This window comes from Fusarium vanettenii, assembly GCF_000151355.1.
Source record: "Fusarium vanettenii 77-13-4 chromosome 3 genomic scaffold NECHAsca_2_chr3_3_0, whole genome shotgun sequence".
Classification (NCBI taxonomy): Eukaryota; Fungi; Ascomycota; class Sordariomycetes; order Hypocreales; family Nectriaceae; genus Fusarium; species Fusarium vanettenii.
Genome location: NW_003315880.1, coordinates 772,436 through 791,814, shown reverse-complemented (window position 1 = coordinate 791,814; position 19,379 = coordinate 772,436). Strand labels below are relative to the sequence as shown.

Below are 19,379 nucleotides of genomic sequence, written 5' to 3'. Positions count from 1 at the left end.
CGATAGGCAGGCTCGGCGTGTAGGGTGCGATGCCGGACCGCCCGGAGAGGCCCAGTTGACATCATGGTGGCCTGAAGAGTGAGAATTGCCCTCCTGATCGGGCAACCGGGGTGGGAGGCCACGAGGAGAGGGGCTGGCTTTGGACGGCGCCCAGGGAGGGCGTGAAATTCGCTGTAAGAGATGAATGTTTCCGACACTGGGCGTGAGTCGCGAGAACGAGGTACGAAGTACTAAGGTATGTATAGTCAGTACGGAGTAGGCAAGGCAGAGAGCAAGGGCGCGAGCGCGGACGTGGGATAGGTGGCTGCTGCTGAAGCAGAGAGAATGAGTTTCATGATCTCTAGCTCCCTTTTGTTGTTTAAGTTGGACAACATCCCCATCCGTGACCGCGTCCCCAACACCCCCATACCACACCATTCCCCAGGATATGCCGCTCACATTCCGCGGTCTGAAAGAGAGCTGCCGTGACATGCGCAGATGCGACAGAGTTCGGACTGGACGGGAAACGGGTTGATCGACCTGGCGGGTAACTTGCGGTTACGTTTACGCGGGCATTGATCATCCGCAGGAATCGACACTCTTGACATACATCGCAGTACCGACAGATTGGGATCTTGTCTGCCGAGATTTGGTGCCAACGCTGCGACAGGAGGACAGGATACTCGAGACAAGGTCCACGAAAAGCAGGAGAGGAGCGGAAGAGGCGCAAAAGCGCAGGGCTTTGAGCAAGCCACCAGCAGCCAACCGTCGTCACCCATCAAACACCACCTATCATTTGTCAACATCGGAACAACAAACAAACAGCCAAGCAACAGCAACGTCGCACAAGATCGAGATCATCCCGTCGATACATACCCATCATTGCAAAACTCCGAGTCGACTCCTTCACTGCCCGCCATTGTCCGCGTCTGGCCGCTGAAACAGCCTGAGCTCGGCTCAGAAGACAGCTGGAGCGGAACCAAGCTGGTGGGTTCGGGCGTCCGCGGACTCCCTGTCAGATCCGCTCCAGAGTTTTGGGTCGCACGTACCACGCCTCGATACATCTCCACACGAGCGAATCTGGTTCGCTGCGGCTGGAGTTCCTCTTACTAGCTAGACTACCAATCCCTTGGCATTGTCGATTTGAGGATCGCTCGCTCAGAAAGAGTGTGGAGAACCAGGCTGAGGCTTGGAGTGGTGAAGGGAAAGACGGAGAAGAGGCAAAATAGGTCGGAGAATAAAGGTCGGCAACCCTGGAGGACTATTATCCCGTGTTCGGGGTGGGAGGAGTGGGTGAGGAGGGGGAGGAACATGGGCAGGAGCTAGGAACGGCAGGCGCTGCAGGTGCGATTGGGATCCCAACTCCAGCAACAGCCGGCGCTTTCCAGGCCCAGATACTGACTCTTGAGGCAGGTACTGCGAGATACCCCGGTCACGTGGCGACAGGCCAGGCCAATCCCGGCATCCGCAGCGGCGAGGGTAACACCTGGCGCAATTCCCAGCGGGCTGCGGACCCGGCAATAATGCCTTATGATGGCGGGCAATTCGTGCCAGGCCCAGGACCGTCCACTCCTATTCCATTAGCCGTGCCCGTCCCCGGTCACTCTCACATCCACGCTCATCATCCGCATCCGCATCCGCACGCGCTTCCCTCACATCCGCATCACGCTCACGTCCGCGCTCACGTCCACGCCTCGGCCGGTGGCCCTTTCGGCGCGATGGAGCAGATTGAGACTCAGGCGAGCGACCTGAGGTTCCTCGCCCAAGTCCCCGTCCTGAATGCGACCCCGACCCCGTCCTCCGGCCCCGGCCCCGGAGTTGGGCCAGGCGGAACTCCCGGCGGCACCCCCGGCGTCGGCGTGGGTGCTTCCGCGGCGGCGGCTGCTGGCTACGACACGACGCCGCAACCACAGACACAGGCGAGCCCAGGTTCCGCCTCTGTCGGGGAAAATTCCGCTCCAAGCGTGAGTGCGTCCAACGCAAACAAGCGGAAGTCGCTTGATGATGGGTCAACTGCGGGGGGCAAGCAGACAAGAAGCAAGAGGAATCGGGTGAGTTGTCTCTATTTCTTTGTGTCCATTCCAGGTCGGCATGAAGCCAGAGTGATGAGATGCGATGACAAGATATGGATGGAGTGAGATGAGATGGGGTAGAAAGCATGTGAGAGACATACGCACAGTCTTGAGTGGCCACACCGTCGACCCGTTGTACTACCTACACTCATGTCGACTGAATGGTGTTGTCACAGCCTCGTCTGACTTGATACCACGCCCCATCATCTTCATCCATAAAATGTCACGCCATCTCAAGTCGTTTATCGCCTAGCTTACATCGATATCTCTTGATAGCCGAAACACTTTGCTAACCTTCTTCCCCTCTCGTCGATCCAGTATATATCAATAGCTTGGTCAGTACATTCTCGTCTCATCTCTCCCTCTCTTCGTTGAGGCGCTGTTCGCTTTGACACTGGGCTTGTGCCAGCAAGCAGAAGCAAACCTGTGGCTGACCATTCACGTATAGCAATGAGTGCAAACGCCGAAAAATAAAATGTAATGGAGAAACGCCATGCCAGCGATGCGGCAATCTGAACCTTGCATGCCTATATGCCCCGAACTGCTGCTCCAACAACTTCAAGGACTCGGATGATTTCAAGCAAGTCACCGCTCAGATCGGTCGACTCCAAGACGAGGTTGTTTGGCTACATCAAACCGTCAAAGTTCTTCAATCCGAATCGACACGCCTTGCCTCTCTCAGCGATCGTCCCATGGCCCTGGGCACCTCGACTGTCGCCCCATCGCCCTCACAAAGTTCGAGTTCACTCAATCGGCATGACGGACTCAATTCCAAGTACGGTTCATTTCGTGGTCCAACCAGTATGGCTTTCAGTCTGGACGTTGCCAACAACACCATCAACAACATGGGCTACAGAGGCATTTCAGACGGGGACGAGAATGCCCATCACAATGATGGCATGGGCATGCCGCTGTCTCGGCCATTGGATCCACTTCATGACTTCGACAAGGACGAGATGGTCCGGCTATGCCGACTGCACGAGGAAGAAATCGGCATCATGTATCCGGTCCTGAACGTGCAGCACGTTATATCACATGCCAAGACTCTTGCGCCTTTCCTGGAAACAATGCGACATCAGAACCCTAGAGAACTGATCAACGACGAGAAGACGCTTCAATTGAAGATTATCATGTGTTGTGCCCTAGTCGTGGAGGAGCATGGACATAGTGATAAAGCGATTCGGTTGTACGACAGCATGGAGTCGGTGCTGAACCGCAAGCTTATGGCTGAGGCTGCAGATGTTGCCACACTACCGCTGCTGGCTCTCGTTGCTGGCTACCGATTTTTATCCAACGATGAAGTCTTAGCATGGCGTGTGATGGGTCAGGTCGCACGATTATGCCTAGAGCTCGGTATCCACCAGAGGACGGGTCTGTTGAAGATCCAGGACGAAGAGGAGCGCAAGAATGCACTGACGAGCTTCTGGTCAGCATATGTCTTGGATCGACGATGGGCTTTCGGAACCGGGCTTCCTTATGTGGTTCAGGACGAGGAGATTGATTCACAACTGCCCTTCCCGGTCAGTAGCTCAATTCTATTCCCAGGAGTCTAACTAACGTCACTGTAGGATGAGTATCCATATCTTGTCGCCATGATCACGTACTCTCGGATAGGGGCAAAGGTTTGGCGGCAGGTTTCACATTTCGGACCAGTTCTGGCACGCGACTTGCGATCAGAGGAACTGGAAAGCGTGGACCAAGAGCTTCTGCAGTGGTACGAACAGATTCCCGAGGAGGTCAAGGTTCGCAACTGGGACAAGGAGAAGCAAATAACGTCGACACCATCATATAACCTCCAGCGCCTGAGGATCTGGACATATCTACGGCTCAACCAGGTGAGTTGGAAAAGAGGAGTTAACCTCGACGTCGCTGACAATTCTAGATGCGGATTTGGCTATATACGCCAGTACTACATAGCGCAACAAGCATCATGGCACATCCGTCGCAATCAGAGCGCGTGGTGGACATCGCCAAGGATACGATTCGATATCTCAACCACCTAAATAACACGACAAATCTTTACCGCCGAGTTCAGGTCTTCTACCACCAATTCCTGACCTCGGCGATTGCTGTCGTTTTCCTCGCCTCGGTTCATGCCCCAGTCAGGTTCAGCGCCACCTGCAGAGAGGAGTTTTACATGGCGCTCGAGTTGGTCAAGGACCTTTCCGCCAAGAGCTGGGCATCACAGCGGCTCTGGCGAACAATTCGTTCACTCAAGGACGTTGCACCGCGGTTTGGGTTGGATTCGGAGGACGACCCTCAGTCCACCGCAGCATTGGGGATGATAGGGCTTGCGCGTGGCCAGCAACAGCAGCAACAGCCGTTCCGCAAGCCATCGATCCCAGGCCAACAATCACAGGCAGCAACACCAGACTCGATGGCCCAGAACGGGAGCAGAATCGGGGCCGAGATGTCGAGGATGTTTGAGGGATACATTGGTTTGAACGGGTTCCAGTACAACGAGAACGAGGAACAGCAGCAGCAGCAGCAGCAGCAGCAGCAGCAGCAAGGACCGGGATCAAATACTGACATGTCGGCCCCTGAGACGCCGGGAGGCATGTACGTAGGTGATGCAACTGTTTTCCCCCATTTTAGAGAAATGTACTAGTGATACCTGTTCTCGGGGGGCTTGGGTGAGGTTTGGGAGCATAAATGATATCCTCTGTATTGTTCGGCATGGAATGGCTCGCAGGTTGAGAGGACTTGGAGCATTTGAATACGCGCTGGAAATTGCCAGCCTAGATTCCCAAACTCATAGTGGTATTTAAAAGTGAATCAGTACTACCTTGTATGTTGGTGAAACACATCTAGATTGTTTGCTCAAATGTTATCCATAGATTCCATCGTGCTTGGACAGTAGTAACATGCGGAGCACATTATTCTCAATTGCTGCTCAATTCAAGGTATACAAAATAATTCTTGATGAAATAATGCTAGTGGTTACGGGACGTAATCTCGACATTGTCAAGTTCCTCCGTCGTAGTCGACTCGGGGTAACATCATGTCCGATCGAGACACCCAACGTCGCACTCGCGTCTGCGAGGCTTAGACATTTCTACTTTAAAAACCATCAACACCAACAAGCATGACGCTCTTCAATATCACAATGGAGAGAATACTTCTTCTCATAGCCGTGATTGCTATAATATTGGTTGCTAGGGAGAAGAGAACGCCCAAGATCACTCGCAATGGAGAGTCTCTCAGGTTTGTAACATGACCTACGTCAACACCACGTTTCATCCATTATTTCCCCTCGCCTCGATAAGCGTCAGACTCACCATCTTGCTAGGAAACCTCCCAACACACTCCCCATTGTAGGGAACGGCATTCTCTTCCTGCAACCTCGTCAGCGTCTCTTTTCATGGTTTGCCCAGTGCGAGCGACTCTTTGGCTATGAAACCCTCCACATCTCGGTCCCGTCCCTCCCGCCGGGCGTAATCATCAACGACCCACGCAATCTGGATTTCATATTCAAGAATGAGGGCATCTTTGAGAAGGGGGACTTTTTCAAGCAGCGATCCTGGGATCTTTTCGGTCATGGTATTATCAATGTTGACGGCGAGTTGTGGCGACTTCAGCGAAAGGCTGGCTTAAGATTCCTTGCTGCTCCAGCACTGCGGGCTCTCACGAGTGTGCGCTTACCCGAGTATCTGGAACAAGCTGTGAGGGCTCTGAAAGAAAAAGCCGAGACGAAGGAGGCTGTGGATTTGCAGGCTGTGGTGCATGAGATTACGACACAACTGATGGGACGAATGGCGTACAACATGGAGATGCACGCCGACGATGACTTTACCGTCGCCTTCGAAGACGCTTCTGGGGCTACCGCAGAGCGCTTCCAGAACCCGCTGTGGTTCCTCACAGAGCTCGTTACAGGAGGTCGGATGCGTGAGGCTATCGCAATTGTCAAGGCTTATGGAAAACGCATCGTGACGAGCGCTGTAGCTGACCGTGCGAGAGCTGGTGATGAAAAGGCCCAGTCTGATTCACCGGGCAGTTTGATACAGTCGCTGCTTGACTCAATTGGCGACGAAGGCCTTGTTGCTGATGCGGCGTTGAACTATCTCTCCGCTGGTCGAGATACTGTTGCCCAAGCCTTGACGTGGACGCTGTATCTCCTCACGAGACATCCACATGTAACGACTACACTTCGACAATCCGTCCAGAGCCTACATGACGAGGTTGGGGTTGTATCTGAGAAGCCTCTGGACCCTGAGCTCCTTACACCTACACGGTTGCCCTACGTCCTCGCCGTCTTTTACGAATCCCTCCGCCTCCGTCCTCCCATCCCCTTCGAGATCAAGCAAGCCCAACAAGCCACGACACTTCCAGACGGCACCTCACTCCCCGCCGGTGCCATCGTCGTCTGGTGTGCGTGGGCCATGGGCCGCTCACAGACGACATGGGGTCCAGATGCAGATGACTTTCGTCCAGAGCGATGGCTGACGACCTCGCCGTCTGGGGACATGACTGTCACACAACGCCCAGCGGCCGAATTTCCCGTCTTTAACGGTGGACCGCGCGTATGTCTGGGGAAGAAGATGGCGGAGCTCGTTGCAGTGCAGACGCTGGCGAGGTTGGTGCCCATGTTTGACTTTGTGCCTGCGTTTGAAGGGGAGAGGGTGAGCAAGAGCAGCTTGACGCTACCGATGGAAGGGGGTTTGCCAGTACATGTGCAGTATAAGTCAACATCAACTGTGGAAAGATGATCGTAGGAAGTGCAAAACAAGAATACTTTTATCTACCCTTGGTATCTCTATGTAAACAGTACGCTCAGTCAAACGTAATCTTTGATCCCGCAAACGCCGCCGTCTTCTCAGACGCCTTTGCCTGCTTCCTCGCGGCCCAGCTGGGATGCAGCGGACCCTCGTCGTCCTTCTTAGTCGGCGGTCTCTGGACCTCAGGCTTGGAATCGGCGGCCTGTCTGGTGAGCGGATTGCGGATGCCCTTCTTCCAGGGCGTGCGCTGTTGGTCGTCTCCTCCCTCCACGGCACCGCGCTTCATATCCCAGCCTGAGTCACGACCTCCGCGCTGCTTGGCTGGTCGCTGGAGGTGCTTCGCCCTGGTGCCAAACTTCTTCTCCCAGATGGCCTGGCGTTGGCGCTGGCCGAGACGCTTCTTGGAGGGTGCGACATCCACATCCGAGGCGGATTCGGAGCCAGAGATGTAGCCGCCCATGAGGGAGGGGAGAAAGGTGGAATCGCGAGGGCGGGCGGGAGCCGTCTTGTCCTTCTTCTTCTTCTTTGCCGGAGGTGGCGAGGGCGATAGGGAAACTGAGACTTGTTTACGAGCCTCTGGTTCGGAATCGGAATCTGAATCGAGCCCTGGCTCTGCGTCTGAGCCGGAGACGGAGATGTCGTCGAGGTTCACCTTTTCCTTGCCCCTGAACTGTGCGAATCGTTCGTCGTCAAAGTCTTCGTCTTCGTCCGAGGAACCGCCTAGCAAGTCGTCGTACTTGGATAGCTCTTTCTCCTCGTCGGCTTCATCCCCGCTGTCCATCTCTTCAATGTCCTGAGCAGCTGCGTCGACGTCCGAGAATCCTTCAAACTCTGACTCTTCGTCGTAGGCATCCTCTTCTTCCTCTACTGATACCAGCACATCGTCCTCGGGAGCTTCCTCCTCCGTCTTGGTAGCCTTTTCTATCCGGTCGGATGGCTGGTCCTCCTTCTCCTCCCTCTTGGACTTGCGTGATCGCTTCGCTTTCTCGGGAAGGGGGACGTTGAGTGCTTGGCACACGGCAGTGACGGCGCGGTCGACGGCTTGCTTCACGGGCTCTCGGTTATACAGTCCGCTGGTAACATTATGCAGGGCGGCCTGCTCGTCGGGGGATAGCTCGGGCTTAGGGACACCGGCGCGGATCTCTTCGGGCAGGTCGGGGGACGCGGCGAGGGTCTTGACCTTGAGGAGGGACGAGTACATGTGTGCGCGAGCGGTCTGGTGTAGGTCAAGAGACTATCAAGAGGTCAGCCAACAGCAAAAAAGCATACCCCAGAGGTAATGACCTTTAGCACAGTCACCTCACGCTCCAATCTCTCCTTCTTGTCAGGCCCGATGCCATCCTCACGAAGCCTCTTGCTGAGTCTCTGACGCTCAAAGCCCTTGGCGGACTTGAGAGCCCGAAAGACCTCATTGCATTGCTTCTCAAGCTTGTCTTCCAAGCTGGGCTCGCCGCGCTTTCGCTTGGGCATGTTGTGTGTTGTGCGATTGGGCTTTTTATGTTTGACTTCGCTTCCGCAGCTGTCGCAAAAAGTTGACATATCGGAGCCGCAAAGAAACATCTAGTGGTGCGAGAAACAGCTGATTACTGTGCTGACTCTGCATTATTCGGGTGAAGGCACAGTGCGAGGCTAATAATGCGGGCCGGGGAGCGGCCTCATCCTTGCCTCAACCCACATGGAGATGGTGGGGGATTCGGCGATGCGGGGGCAGATGCGGCACCGCATCGTCCCGAACGACTTCATCACATGGTTTAATAGTTGTTTTCTATGTATTCAACGTTTTGTGTATAATGATTGGCTCTTGTCTTATCTGTAGAGACCTCTACGGTTTGAATTGGGGTGTGTGGCGGGCAGTGGTCAGTTTCAAACGACTTCTACTGGCTGAAGGATCGTGAACTGGAGGTATCGTGACTTTTTACAGCTGCAAGATCCTGTGGCTGTCTGTCAAGTTTGGTCAATTGAGCTAGTTTAAGATCCTTGGCATAGTTTCTATATAGACATTGTTGAACCTACTATTAGAAGCTGATGCTGAGCTCATGTTAGTTGTAAGTTGGTTGTTAGTACTATCACAAACACAATTTACAGACAGGTCCTCAACAAAACGACATTGCTACAAATGTGCTCGCTGGTCCCCTCCTGGGCTGGCTGAAAGTACTGCTGCTTCGACATGTGAGATCACAGGCTTCATCCTCTCCGGGTCTAATTGAGACGCCCTCAAAGCTGATCAACCGGAACATGCTCCCTGGGATTATTCTGCGTCAAGCCCTCGGGCATCAACCGAGATCAAGACCGGCAACGCATCCGCCGGTTACTGACCGTCAGCTACGATGGTTGTCCATGAAGCCGTGTTTCAATGCCCCTCATCCCTTGTCAAGGCGGAACATACCCGGAGGCCTCGTAGGCCGTCCAGCTATTCTCGAGGGAGACGAGAGACGATGCAGAAGGATTCTCTGCGTCAGATTGCCACTGCTCCAAGTTTCTAGTACGTCATTCGAGTTGTCGACATTGAGTGAAATTCCCACGGCAGTGCTCGGTTATGGTGTTTCGACAGCTTGGAAAACTGGACACCTTGACCCGGCGGTGTATCCGACAAGGTCGAGCACGTCTCGAGTATAACCTCGGATATAGATGAAGTAGTTGCTGCTTCGCCTCTCTCTCTGCCTGTCCTCCCTGCCAAGAAGGTTCCCGACCTGGCCTTTCATCTTTTTCGGCACCTGCTGGGACGAATAGATCGCCGAGATGGGCATGGGGGTGCATCGAGTGGTGGACATCCTTGACGGGGTTTTTTCTTGTTCTTTCATTGAGTGAAATCCCTGGCCGTGGCGGTTCCAACGAGGCGGGTTGGGCACCGCGCGGGCGAGACATGGCTAGCACGTTGCTATATCTCGCGTCCCGAGCGGCCTCTTTTCCTCTCTCTTGCTCGAGACGCCCGGCTCGGCACCTTGCCGGCGGGTCCCCCCATCTGTAAGAGATGCAGCGTTAGTTACGGAGTTCCACTCACAAGCAGCGACGTCAAATGGAGAGGGAGAGCGTTGACGATTCACGCAAAGAGCCACAGCCAGGACGTGAGAAGTGGAGCGGCCCGAGTGGAGAGTTGACATGGATTACAGACAAGGGAAGACAAAGCCAAGAAATTCCCGCAAGTTGAAGTCCGGAAGGGGGTTCCACTCGAGGGGGTGGTTGAGATCCCAAAGTTGGAGCCGGGTAGAGGCCCAAACTCAGCCACGGGGTCTGGAGTCCTGGGGTTGAAGATGTCACAAATGATTTGATGATGGGACGGTGAGGGAGGGGAAATGGGCGAATCATGACCTCGCGCTGATTCAGCGTCGCCTGATGGGCTAGTAGCCAAGGCTGTTAGACGGAAGATCCTGTAGGGCTGGTCCAGGCCTACGTTCTCTTCGCACTTTGAAAGCCGACCAACCCAACCAGTTTGAGGACAAAAAGTGAAGCGTTTTTGTATTACCGGCTTGACCTACCCCTATAGCTGACGGACTTCGGAAACGTGGTTTCCGTCGGACGGGACGTCCGAGGTACGACATCTGGCGATGTCGCGTTGTTGAACGGTCAGAGTCGGGTGATTTCTCGGGTCGATTCTGATATTGGGGGGGAGAGACGGGCGCAAGACCATGGAGCATGGCAGCGAAACCTTGCTTGAAGGCTCACTTATTGATATAGCTACCCAAAGAAGGCATCTCCACATGGGAGTTTGGTGAGGCGTCAATACCCGTCTCTTACCGGCGGCATGGGAGAAGCAGTGGGATGTGCCTGATGACATTGGGTCCCCTTGTATGGCAGATGGAATGGGGGCCAACGTCGTCCATCTCTCAACGGCACCGGGGAAATCAACAAGACGCCCGCCCAGCATGATCCAACACGCAACGACCGGGAGGGGGCTGCTGCGGCGGTCTAGGAGGAACATGAGGGCTTGCATAGGTAAGGGGGTAAGCGGCAGATTTCTCATCATGAGAGGCTGGAACCCCCAAAAAAACAAGAGTGCTACTGCTGCTGTGTCAGTCATGATGATGACGCCCGTAAAAACAGCGTCCCTCGCTACCCACACGACCCCGTATCCTATGCAAGATGGCGTCCCCCAACGTGTCAGGGGAGGTAGGTCCGAATGCGCCGGAGATGTCATGAGAGATTTCAGACCCCGCGACAAGGGGACTACAAGATAAGCGCTGGAGAAGAAAAAAAATCTCGAGATATTGGGGTTCTGGACTAGGGCTGAGCTTCATTGGGGGTTGGGGTCTTGGAGATTTCTCCAGGGATTTTTTTATGTCTCAACTCCAGGAAGTTCGGAGTCGAGGGCCGAAGACATGTTGCCATATTGTTGAAGCCCCAACCTTCACATGCTTGTCTATTTGTTGTTTTCTTCTGTTTCGTTGAAAGGCTTATCATGGATGCTCATGGATGTCTTGGACACTCGTTTCGGGCTCGGTCATGTCGACTCCGAAGCTTGTTCCTCGGAGACATGTTCCTCGGTGCCGGACTTGCAGAGATGACCACACGTAGCACCTAATATGGATCATGATGACTTTCACCCCCCTAAGAACCCCACAAGAATGGGCCCAAGCTCTCCTAGGACGCACGCTATCTCAGCTTGAGGCTCTCTTGTGCTTCTAGGGGCCCGGCTTTGTCTCTCCACCGTAGCCGCCCACTGTTGGGGATGCCGGTTGTGTATCTGCGGCTAGACGGTGATCCCTAGATGTGTGAGAAGAAAAAGCAAAGCCGACGTCAAACGCTTGTGTTCCAACGCACGTCGACATGTGCGCAGCAAGTTGAGCGGTTTGGCGTCTACATGTTGGGCGACGTCATCGGCTATGGCGATTTCACCAGTAATTACAGCCAACGTGCGTTTCATCTCGAGGTCTAGATCTAAACATGTGAGTGAGAGTCTTGGGGGTCGCTTCTTCAAGATTATCTAGCGAATACGACGATCCCCAAGATTCACAAAGTCGTTCGTTCTGGATGGCATTGTCCTCATTGAGGCCCGAGCAAATCTCACTCATCAACCTCGTTCCTCGGGAATTTATCATCTTTCCTGTCACAGAGATCAAGAATGACGTGTTATCAATGTCCGGTGAGCCCATTCCATAGGCGTCTTGCCAGGTCTCATAGCCGAGGATATTTGGCTCGAGATGGATGGGACACGGGCGGCTTTAAGCGTTCGGCTTTGCCACGGCTGTCACTCTCCAGTAATAAGTTACAGACGAGAAATAAAAAAAGAAGGTTTCCAACGTATCCGTGCATTCGTTCTAGGATTTCAATGTCCTAGTTCCTCGGCCTGCAGTTCAAACGGGTAACTGACATCCATGCTTGGTCCCTGGCGATGACCAGGGGGGGCGTAACGAATGAGTGACGGCAGTGTAACTCATGCTTGCAAGTTTTGTCTAATGATGGAATCAGAATGCGCGGTTTCTTTGTAAAATGTCCCATGGTTTGATGTCTATCAGAGCCGAGCTGGTCCAGCTTCTGCATCCGAGCCGAGCGGTGCTTGAATGGAGATAACTATTGGCGAGCCGAGAAGAGTGATAGAGGAAATAGCTAGTGGAGTCTTTTCCATCGACGGGCCGCATCCACAATGAGCCGCGTATGTTGGACGGAGGATTGTGTTGTCGATGGATGGCTTCCTCTCGCATTTGGAGCTTTACCCTTCTGAGATGCCTGCTGGCCAGCTAACGACGCGACAGGCATTAGCAATTCAAGCTTCTCATACAAACAGCGACAGGCCAATGCCGCTGCCTACTGAGTTGCACTCTGTGGCGTCCTCACCCCCGCTCCCCCCCATGGTTTGGGCACGGCATCAAAAAGAAACGACTACAGCTGTAGGATGCACGAGAGAAAGCCCGAGATGCTTGTCTGTATGGCAGCCCCGGGCCGGGGCCGGACTTTTTGACAGAAGCACCAACCCGGCGCAAGCGGCGGTCGTGGATGAGATATTCAGGCTGATGCTGTAGAGTAGAGAATATGGCTAGGATGCTCTTGGAGGTTTGCCCTGGTCTGCGCTGCACAGCCGGACCTGCATGGCCTCAACCATGATGGCCTTTTCCTCTCACCACTTTCCCATCTGTGACACGAGGTTTCTGGTTCTAGAAAATCAATATCCGAAACGACGCCCGCTCAAGGGTTCGTTATTTACAGGGAAGGGGTTTGAAAATCTGTGAGACGACGGCACTGTAGCAAACCAGCTGCCGTTTATTACCGTTGTGTCGTCATCCATCCATCGGGCGGACATTCATTCCACCACCACCAGCACAGGTTTAACAGCTGTTAACCAAGGTTAATCAACTTCTGGCTTGGCACCTTTGGGCTGAGCTCCTCCATCAACACCCACACCCGGCGTAGCCGCAGCCACAAACAACGCTTTGCTTGCTTTTCTGGGCAACGCAAAGCCCCCTCATCTGGAGCAGCCGTCAAGACATCTGATTTGATACAACACTCGCTGGGCGATTGAGCTCCTCTTTTTCTGGCTGTCAATTTGCAGGCAAGAGTGGAGAGAGTGGGAAATGCAATGCGACGACTTGTGGCTTGCTTAATCGACGACCATGGCAAAGAAAAACAACAAGAAAAACCATTTGGGCGCCCGCAGAGTGTATCTTCAACAAAGGATCGCCGGCCCGGCTAGAAGAGAGTTGCTGCTGTAAGACTCTGTGAGTGAGCTTCACAAGTGAGGGGGAATGAATGGACCAACGGGTGAATTGCTGATTACCACAGCCACGCACTCCAAAACGGCCATCACGCGCAAAGAGGCGTTGCCAGTTTGATCGTCCATCCCAGAGACCGTTTCCCGCAAAAAGCCAAAATAGCCTTGGGATCTGTCTCAACCCCGCAGTTGAGAAAAGCAGAAGCCAGGGCAAAAGGGAAATGCGAAGCGGGAGAGCCAGTCAAGAATTGGTTGAATGCGACGCTGTGGCGACGTCAACCACTCGGCAGAAGAGAAGCTCTCAACCAGTGGCCGTCTCACCCGCTTTCAATTGGAAGCACAAGAGACATTCACACTGAGGGGGAAGGTATCGACGGTCTGAACCTTGGTATGTGACGTCCCTCGGTGAGTGGCTCGCCGTGCGCCCTTGGTGGAGGGTCGCCAGTGGTTGATATCAGCTCTCCTCAACTCTGGTCGACCGCGATGGTAAGCTGTGCCTGCTTGGGGACCATCACGGGAGGTCTCGTGCTTCCCCAGTGCATCAAGAAACGTCGCCGAACACCGTTCAACAACGCCGAGAGAAGGGCGAGAGGAAGATGCATTTGTATCGAGCATCTTCCCCTCTTTCTTCAGACGTCACCCTCTCTGTGTGCTTGTGTGTCCCCCCTCACAAAGGACCTCTTATTACTGCGTCCCTTCCCACCATCCAGATTCCTACCTCTTTCACCTCCTCTGACTCGCCGATCATCGATATTCGTAGTGAGAGAGAGAGCCTGTTGAGTCCTGTCTCAATTCCCCAACTGATAGCTTAGCACGTCTTGTATTTTGGCGTGTCAGTTCCGAAAACACCCTCCCTCAACCATCACAAGTGGCTTTCTGCGCCCTCTCATCGAATCCATTCCGAAATACCCGTGCTGGACAGCTACAGCTACAGCATAGCTTAAGCTTCATAGCTCTGATCGCTCGGTACCGCCCTTCAATCTCCGTCTGTAAGTCCCACCCGGCATTCATCTCTCTTGCTGTTGTCGACGTCGACGTCTAATATCCGCGGCAATAGTCGCGGCAGTATTACACGGAAACTCCACATCAGCTCCCGTCTTGGTTTCTCGTCGGGTCGCGCGCCTGAAACCCCGTCATCGGTAAGCTTTGCTTGTCCAAAACGTCGTCGTCGTCTTTCCTTTGCCCTGCATATTCCTGTCTCTGCCCTCTGTCTGGTCCACCAGGCGGTGGGCGACGGAACCCATCGCGGGATTGCACCCCCGTTCATACTCCCACCTACACACACGCCCCCCTCTCCCCCCCCTTGTCCTCCCCCGGACACCCCAAGCCTCGAACCCCCCACACCCCAGGGCCGGGCGTCCTCCGGCCGAGGATGAACCTCCGGATCTCTTCGGCCTGGACGTCATGCTATGGCTTGCTCTGTGCGAGACCGTAGTCGGCTGTAGTCAGTACCCTCTCGGCCATTCGTGACCATGGGCCGTGATATTATAAAGCCATCGTCTTCCCACGACCTTGCCCAGGTTCTGGACTTACACCAGACCAGTCTTCCCCGGCCCAAGCTCACCAACTCCTCCTCCTAGACGTCGACTCGCTTGAATCGATCCCGTCTGACTTGAACGAGATACGATACACCACACCCGAACCCGCATAGCCATCCTCAGATCAACCCATCCATCATGAGCTCCTCAGGCTTCAAGCAGGCAGCTGAATCAGCTCGCGCAAAGACCAGCGATGTCCTCGGTGCTGCTAGGGGCGACTCGGCTGCCTTCGCCAATGACTTGTTGCACTCTCCCGCAGCCAAGGCCATCCTCCCCTTCGTCAACGGTGGTATCAGCGGCATGGTGGCCACCAGTGTCATCCAGCCCGTCGATATGATCAAGGTCCGCATCCAGCTCGCTGGTGAGGGAACAGCAGCTGGTCCCAAGCCCACTCCCCTCTCTGTCACTCGACAGATCATTGCCAGCGGCAAGGTTCTCGACCTGTACACTGGTCTCTCGGCCGGTCTCCTGCGCCAGGCTGTCTACACCACCGCCCGCTTGGGCATGTTTGACACTCTCATGGGATCTCTTTCCGCCCGAGCCAAGTCTGAGGGCCGTGCTGTTGGCTTCGCCGAGCGAGCGACTGCTGGTCTGACTGCCGGTGGTATCGCCGCCATGATTGGTAACCCCGCCGATCTCGCCCTCATCCGAATGCAGAGCGACGGCCTCAAGCCCCTCGCCGAGCGAAAGAACTACAAGTCAGTTATCGACGCCCTGGGTAGCATCGCCAAGAGCGAAGGCATCGGTGCCCTCTGGGCTGGAGCCGCTCCCACCGTCGTCCGAGCCATGGCCCTCAACTTTGGTCAGCTCGCTTTCTTCAGCGAGGCCAAGGCCCAGCTCAAGCAGCACACGGATCTGTCAGCCCAGACCCAGACCCTCAGCGCCAGTGCCATCGCTGGTTTCTTCGCCTCCTTCTTCTCCCTGCCCTTCGACTTTGTCAAGACACGCCTGCAGAAGCAGTCCAAGGGTCCCGACGGCAAGCTTCCCTACCGCGGCATGGTCGACTGCTTCTCCAAGGTCGCCAAGCAGGAGGGTCTCGGCCGATTCTACCGTGGCTTCGGCACATACTATGTCCGCATTGCACCTCACGCGTAAGTCCCCCACGAAAACTTAAGATATTGACAAGATGCTGACTTCCTTCGCAGTATGGTGACACTGATCGTTGCTGACTACCTTGGCTGGCTCACCAAATAAACGAACATCCCAAGAGTAAACAACAGTAAACAGAAACGGTCGTACGGATAGAAATCGAGAATTCAAAGGCGTTTACGGGATTGGTGGGGTTCATTGTCAATCGGGAAGGGAATTTCTGAAATCGAAGGGATACCATTGCTGTCATGAGGGAAATTTTCTTATGTCATGAAGTACACAAGACTTCTTTAAAAAATTCAAAGAACAACTTGTCAAAAAAGACGCAAGCAAAATAAGTGATGATGTTCTCGTGCAGGGGGAGTCAAACCATAAAATGGGTAGAGGGAATTCAACTTCCTTTGCTCCGTAGCGCTGACTAAATGGAGAATGGGTCCAGCGTCGCATCGTCTCAAATGGAAGATATCATGAGAACTGGAACGTCTTCTCAAAGATAAGAGAGAGCAGATACGAATTACAATTCAGCAATAGGAGGCTCTCATATTTGGAGCTCATCGTATCATGGATGTCAAAGGAGAAAAGCCAAGAAGTTTGACACACAGCTCCACCCCACGAGTGGACCTCGATAAAAAAGCCTTCATAAGTGGCATTTGGGCACCCGGGCTTCAACCCAGCTTGTTACAAGCCGTCATCGTATAGGGGTCAGTACATCAGTTTGTGGCTCATGTGAAGCACTGAAAACGCAAGTTCGAGTCTTGCTGACGGCAAAGCATTTCTTTTTGGTGTTGCTGGGTGTTGTTTTGCACTTGGTGATGCTTCAGATGCTTTCTTTTTGGTGCTTGGGTGGACCAACAAAACATCACAGAGAGGATGGAGCAAGATTGCAGATCGTCAAATTGTAGGGATATTTGAATGACGGGTTGATACTATTCTGCAACTGAGTAGTCAATCGGAGACAATAACTCTCAAGCATCACTGTTTGGCCGGTGCAGAACGAGAGGCTCCCAACCTGTGCTAGTCTCGCCAGAGCATTTAGAATAGTCGAATGAGGTATCAATTCGGCTCGTCTCTTGAAATACATGATCAGGTATAAATCCCCACATATCCATGAGCTCTGCATCCAAGTCTTTCCAGTTGCCTGAACAGGGAACTTCCCGAAATAGCAGTTAGTATCGTGACCCGATGAGCTTATTCCAACGACTTTCGTGGGTAAAACCGTTGGAGTCAAGGGGATCTCAACCGCCAGTGTGGCCATTGTAAGAGAATACGGGCAAAAGCAATGGGCTAGGAATATGGTGAGGTGGGTTGTTCATTGTGTGAACCATCAATGTCCAGCACCAACGCTCCAAGAGGGACCAGGCAAAAAGAGATTCTCAAGACGGACGTGTGACAACGAGTGCCCAGGAGAACAAAGAGCAAAAAGAAATAGTTTGCCGTCAGCAAGACTCGAACTTGCGTTTTCAGTGCTTCACATGAGCCACAAACTGATGTACTGACCCCTATACGATGACGGCTTCTAATTGGTGACACTTGCGTGAATTATTTCATGCTAAGTAGGTAGTCTGAGTGCCTGGTCCACGAAAACCTCTTCCCTGGGGCTACCCTGGAGCTATAAACATCAACTCAACGGCAAACAATAGTGGGCTTCATTTGGTGATAACGGTTTTGTCTTTTTAATTTGAATGGATGATGTTAATAGCTACTTGAATGGTGGAATTTCCTTCACATATCGTCCATCCCTCCAACTTCTGGTTCAAATCAGAGGTGGCTCTCTTCAGTCAACTTGGATGGACTAATTCATTAACCATACATTAGATCTAAACATTCTTTGACAAAACTAGCTGAAACAGAGCTCTCCTTACAGAAACTTCTCATAAGACTTGGCAGCATCGATGATGCTCTGCTCCACGGAATAGTAGTCCTTTCCTGTCACCCTGACGGCCTTTGAACCATCAACGACCCTGTTCTCGTCGTACACATATCCAGGGTTGTATCCAGCTCCTGGAGTTCCGACCTTGATGATGTCCTTGCGGTCAGGAAAAGCCTTTCGGAGAATGTCGGCAGCAGCCTGGGGAGGGAACTGTCCCGAGGTGAGTAGGAAGCGCTCTCCGTTGGTCTTGTCAGGATGATCGACGCTGAAGACGGCAACACGGGCAATGTCGCGAACATCGACAAAGGAAGAGCCTGGTGAGAGGGGCTCAGGGATTTCTTGTCCGGAAAAGACCTGCCAGATGAAGGCTGTTGTGCCACCAAGCTTGGACAGCGAATCCAGAGCTGGAGTCGGTCCCATAACGAAGCTGTTGCGTTGATTATTAGCAAACCTGCAGGATAGGAAATGCGAGTGTCCCAGCGAAACTTACGTAGGGTTTAGAGCGGTCATTGAGAAGCTGGGCTTCTTCTCATCGCGGAAGTCCCAGAAGGCCTTCTCGCCAGCCACCTTGCTCGCGACGTAGATGAGCGGACCAGGAGTGTTCTTGCCAAGAGCCTTCACCAAGTCCAGAGCTCCAAGGTTCCAATCAGCCTCGGTGAAGCGATAAGGAAGCTCCTTATCGTGGGCAGCAACGGCGGCAACCGAAGACATGAGGACAACCGACTTGATGGAGGGCTCGGTGATGGCAGACTCCAAAACACCTCGGGTGCCCTGGATCGCTGCCTCGAGGACAGGATCGGGGTCAGTAAAGGAGAGGCTCACGGGCGAAGCAAGATGAGCGATGGCATGGACACCTGCAAATGTTAGATAACACTTGATGAGAGCACATGTTCTGGCATACCCTTCACAGCCTCATCAAAGGCCCCTGGGGCGATAATGTTGGGGACCTCGACAATTTCGAGAGCATCGCCGTACTGGGACAATGCCTTGACGAGGGTGTTTGCTGAAGCCTTTGAGCGGACAGATCCACGAACGGCGTAGCCAGCTTCGAGGAAAGCGGCAATGACTGGGCCGGCGATGTAGCCGTTGGCACCAGTTACAAGGACAATGGGCTTGCTGGACATGATGTGTTTTTTTGGAGGATAAAGTGAGTTGTTTATCAAGAGACTTGAGTTGGAAGCAGATGCGTGTTGAGTTGGAGAGGATCTTTCACCTCAGAGGAGCTACATTATATATGCCCATCTTGCCAACATGAACTTACAAATACCACCCTCAATGCTTTCGAGAAGCCACCTGCGGCTGAATGTGAATAACCTTGGCGGAGAGTCTCATGAGTGGATAGCTGTTGCGTGATGTTGGACCGCAGACGCCATCTGCTGCGAATCGCATCATATTCAGTCCGAAAACTGCACTGGGGTCGGATAGTGTATGTGAAGAGTCCGATTTTAACTGTTTCGGAACGCTGACAAAGCT

General features: G+C 53.6%; 5 protein-coding genes across 5 annotated transcripts; 3 read left to right on the top strand and 2 right to left on the bottom strand.

The window, feature by feature from the left end:
- Positions 1-1,697: 1,697 nt before the first annotated feature.
- On the top strand, positions 1,698-4,659 carry NECHADRAFT_35775 (uncharacterized protein; the record flags this gene model as incomplete). Its single annotated transcript, XM_003052944.1, has 5 exons — positions 1,698-2,030; positions 2,370-2,386; positions 2,500-3,571; positions 3,620-3,886; positions 3,934-4,659. 5 exons carry the CDS (start codon positions 1,698-1,700, stop codon positions 4,657-4,659), a joined length of 2,415 nt encoding a protein of 804 aa, XP_003052990.1.
- A 477-nt stretch (positions 4,660-5,136) lies between these two features.
- NECHADRAFT_35331 (uncharacterized protein) lies at positions 5,137-6,757 on the top strand (the record flags this gene model as incomplete). Its single annotated transcript, XM_003052943.1, has 3 exons — positions 5,137-5,255; positions 5,341-6,571; positions 6,614-6,757. The coding sequence occupies 3 exons, from the start codon at positions 5,137-5,139 to the stop codon at positions 6,755-6,757; spliced, it is 1,494 nt and encodes a 497-aa protein (XP_003052989.1).
- A 64-nt stretch (positions 6,758-6,821) lies between these two features.
- Positions 6,822-8,236, bottom strand: NECHADRAFT_36200 (uncharacterized protein; the record flags this gene model as incomplete). Its single annotated transcript, XM_003052459.1, has 2 exons — positions 6,822-8,000; positions 8,051-8,236. The coding sequence occupies 2 exons, from the start codon at positions 8,234-8,236 to the stop codon at positions 6,822-6,824; spliced, it is 1,365 nt and encodes a 454-aa protein (XP_003052505.1).
- Positions 8,237-15,085: 6,849 nt separating this feature from the next.
- Positions 15,086-16,141, top strand: NECHADRAFT_35479 (uncharacterized protein; the record flags this gene model as incomplete). The annotated part of the gene is made up of 2 exons (XM_003052942.1): positions 15,086-16,038; positions 16,093-16,141. 2 exons carry the CDS (start codon positions 15,086-15,088, stop codon positions 16,139-16,141), a joined length of 1,002 nt encoding a protein of 333 aa, XP_003052988.1.
- A 1,753-nt stretch (positions 16,142-17,894) lies between these two features.
- Positions 17,895-19,030, bottom strand: NECHADRAFT_91714 (uncharacterized protein; the record flags this gene model as incomplete). Its single annotated transcript, XM_003052458.1, has 4 exons — positions 17,895-18,333; positions 18,397-18,723; positions 18,761-18,779; positions 18,937-19,030. 4 exons carry the CDS (start codon positions 19,028-19,030, stop codon positions 17,895-17,897), a joined length of 879 nt encoding a protein of 292 aa, XP_003052504.1.
- Between the last annotated feature and the right edge of the window lie 349 nt (positions 19,031-19,379).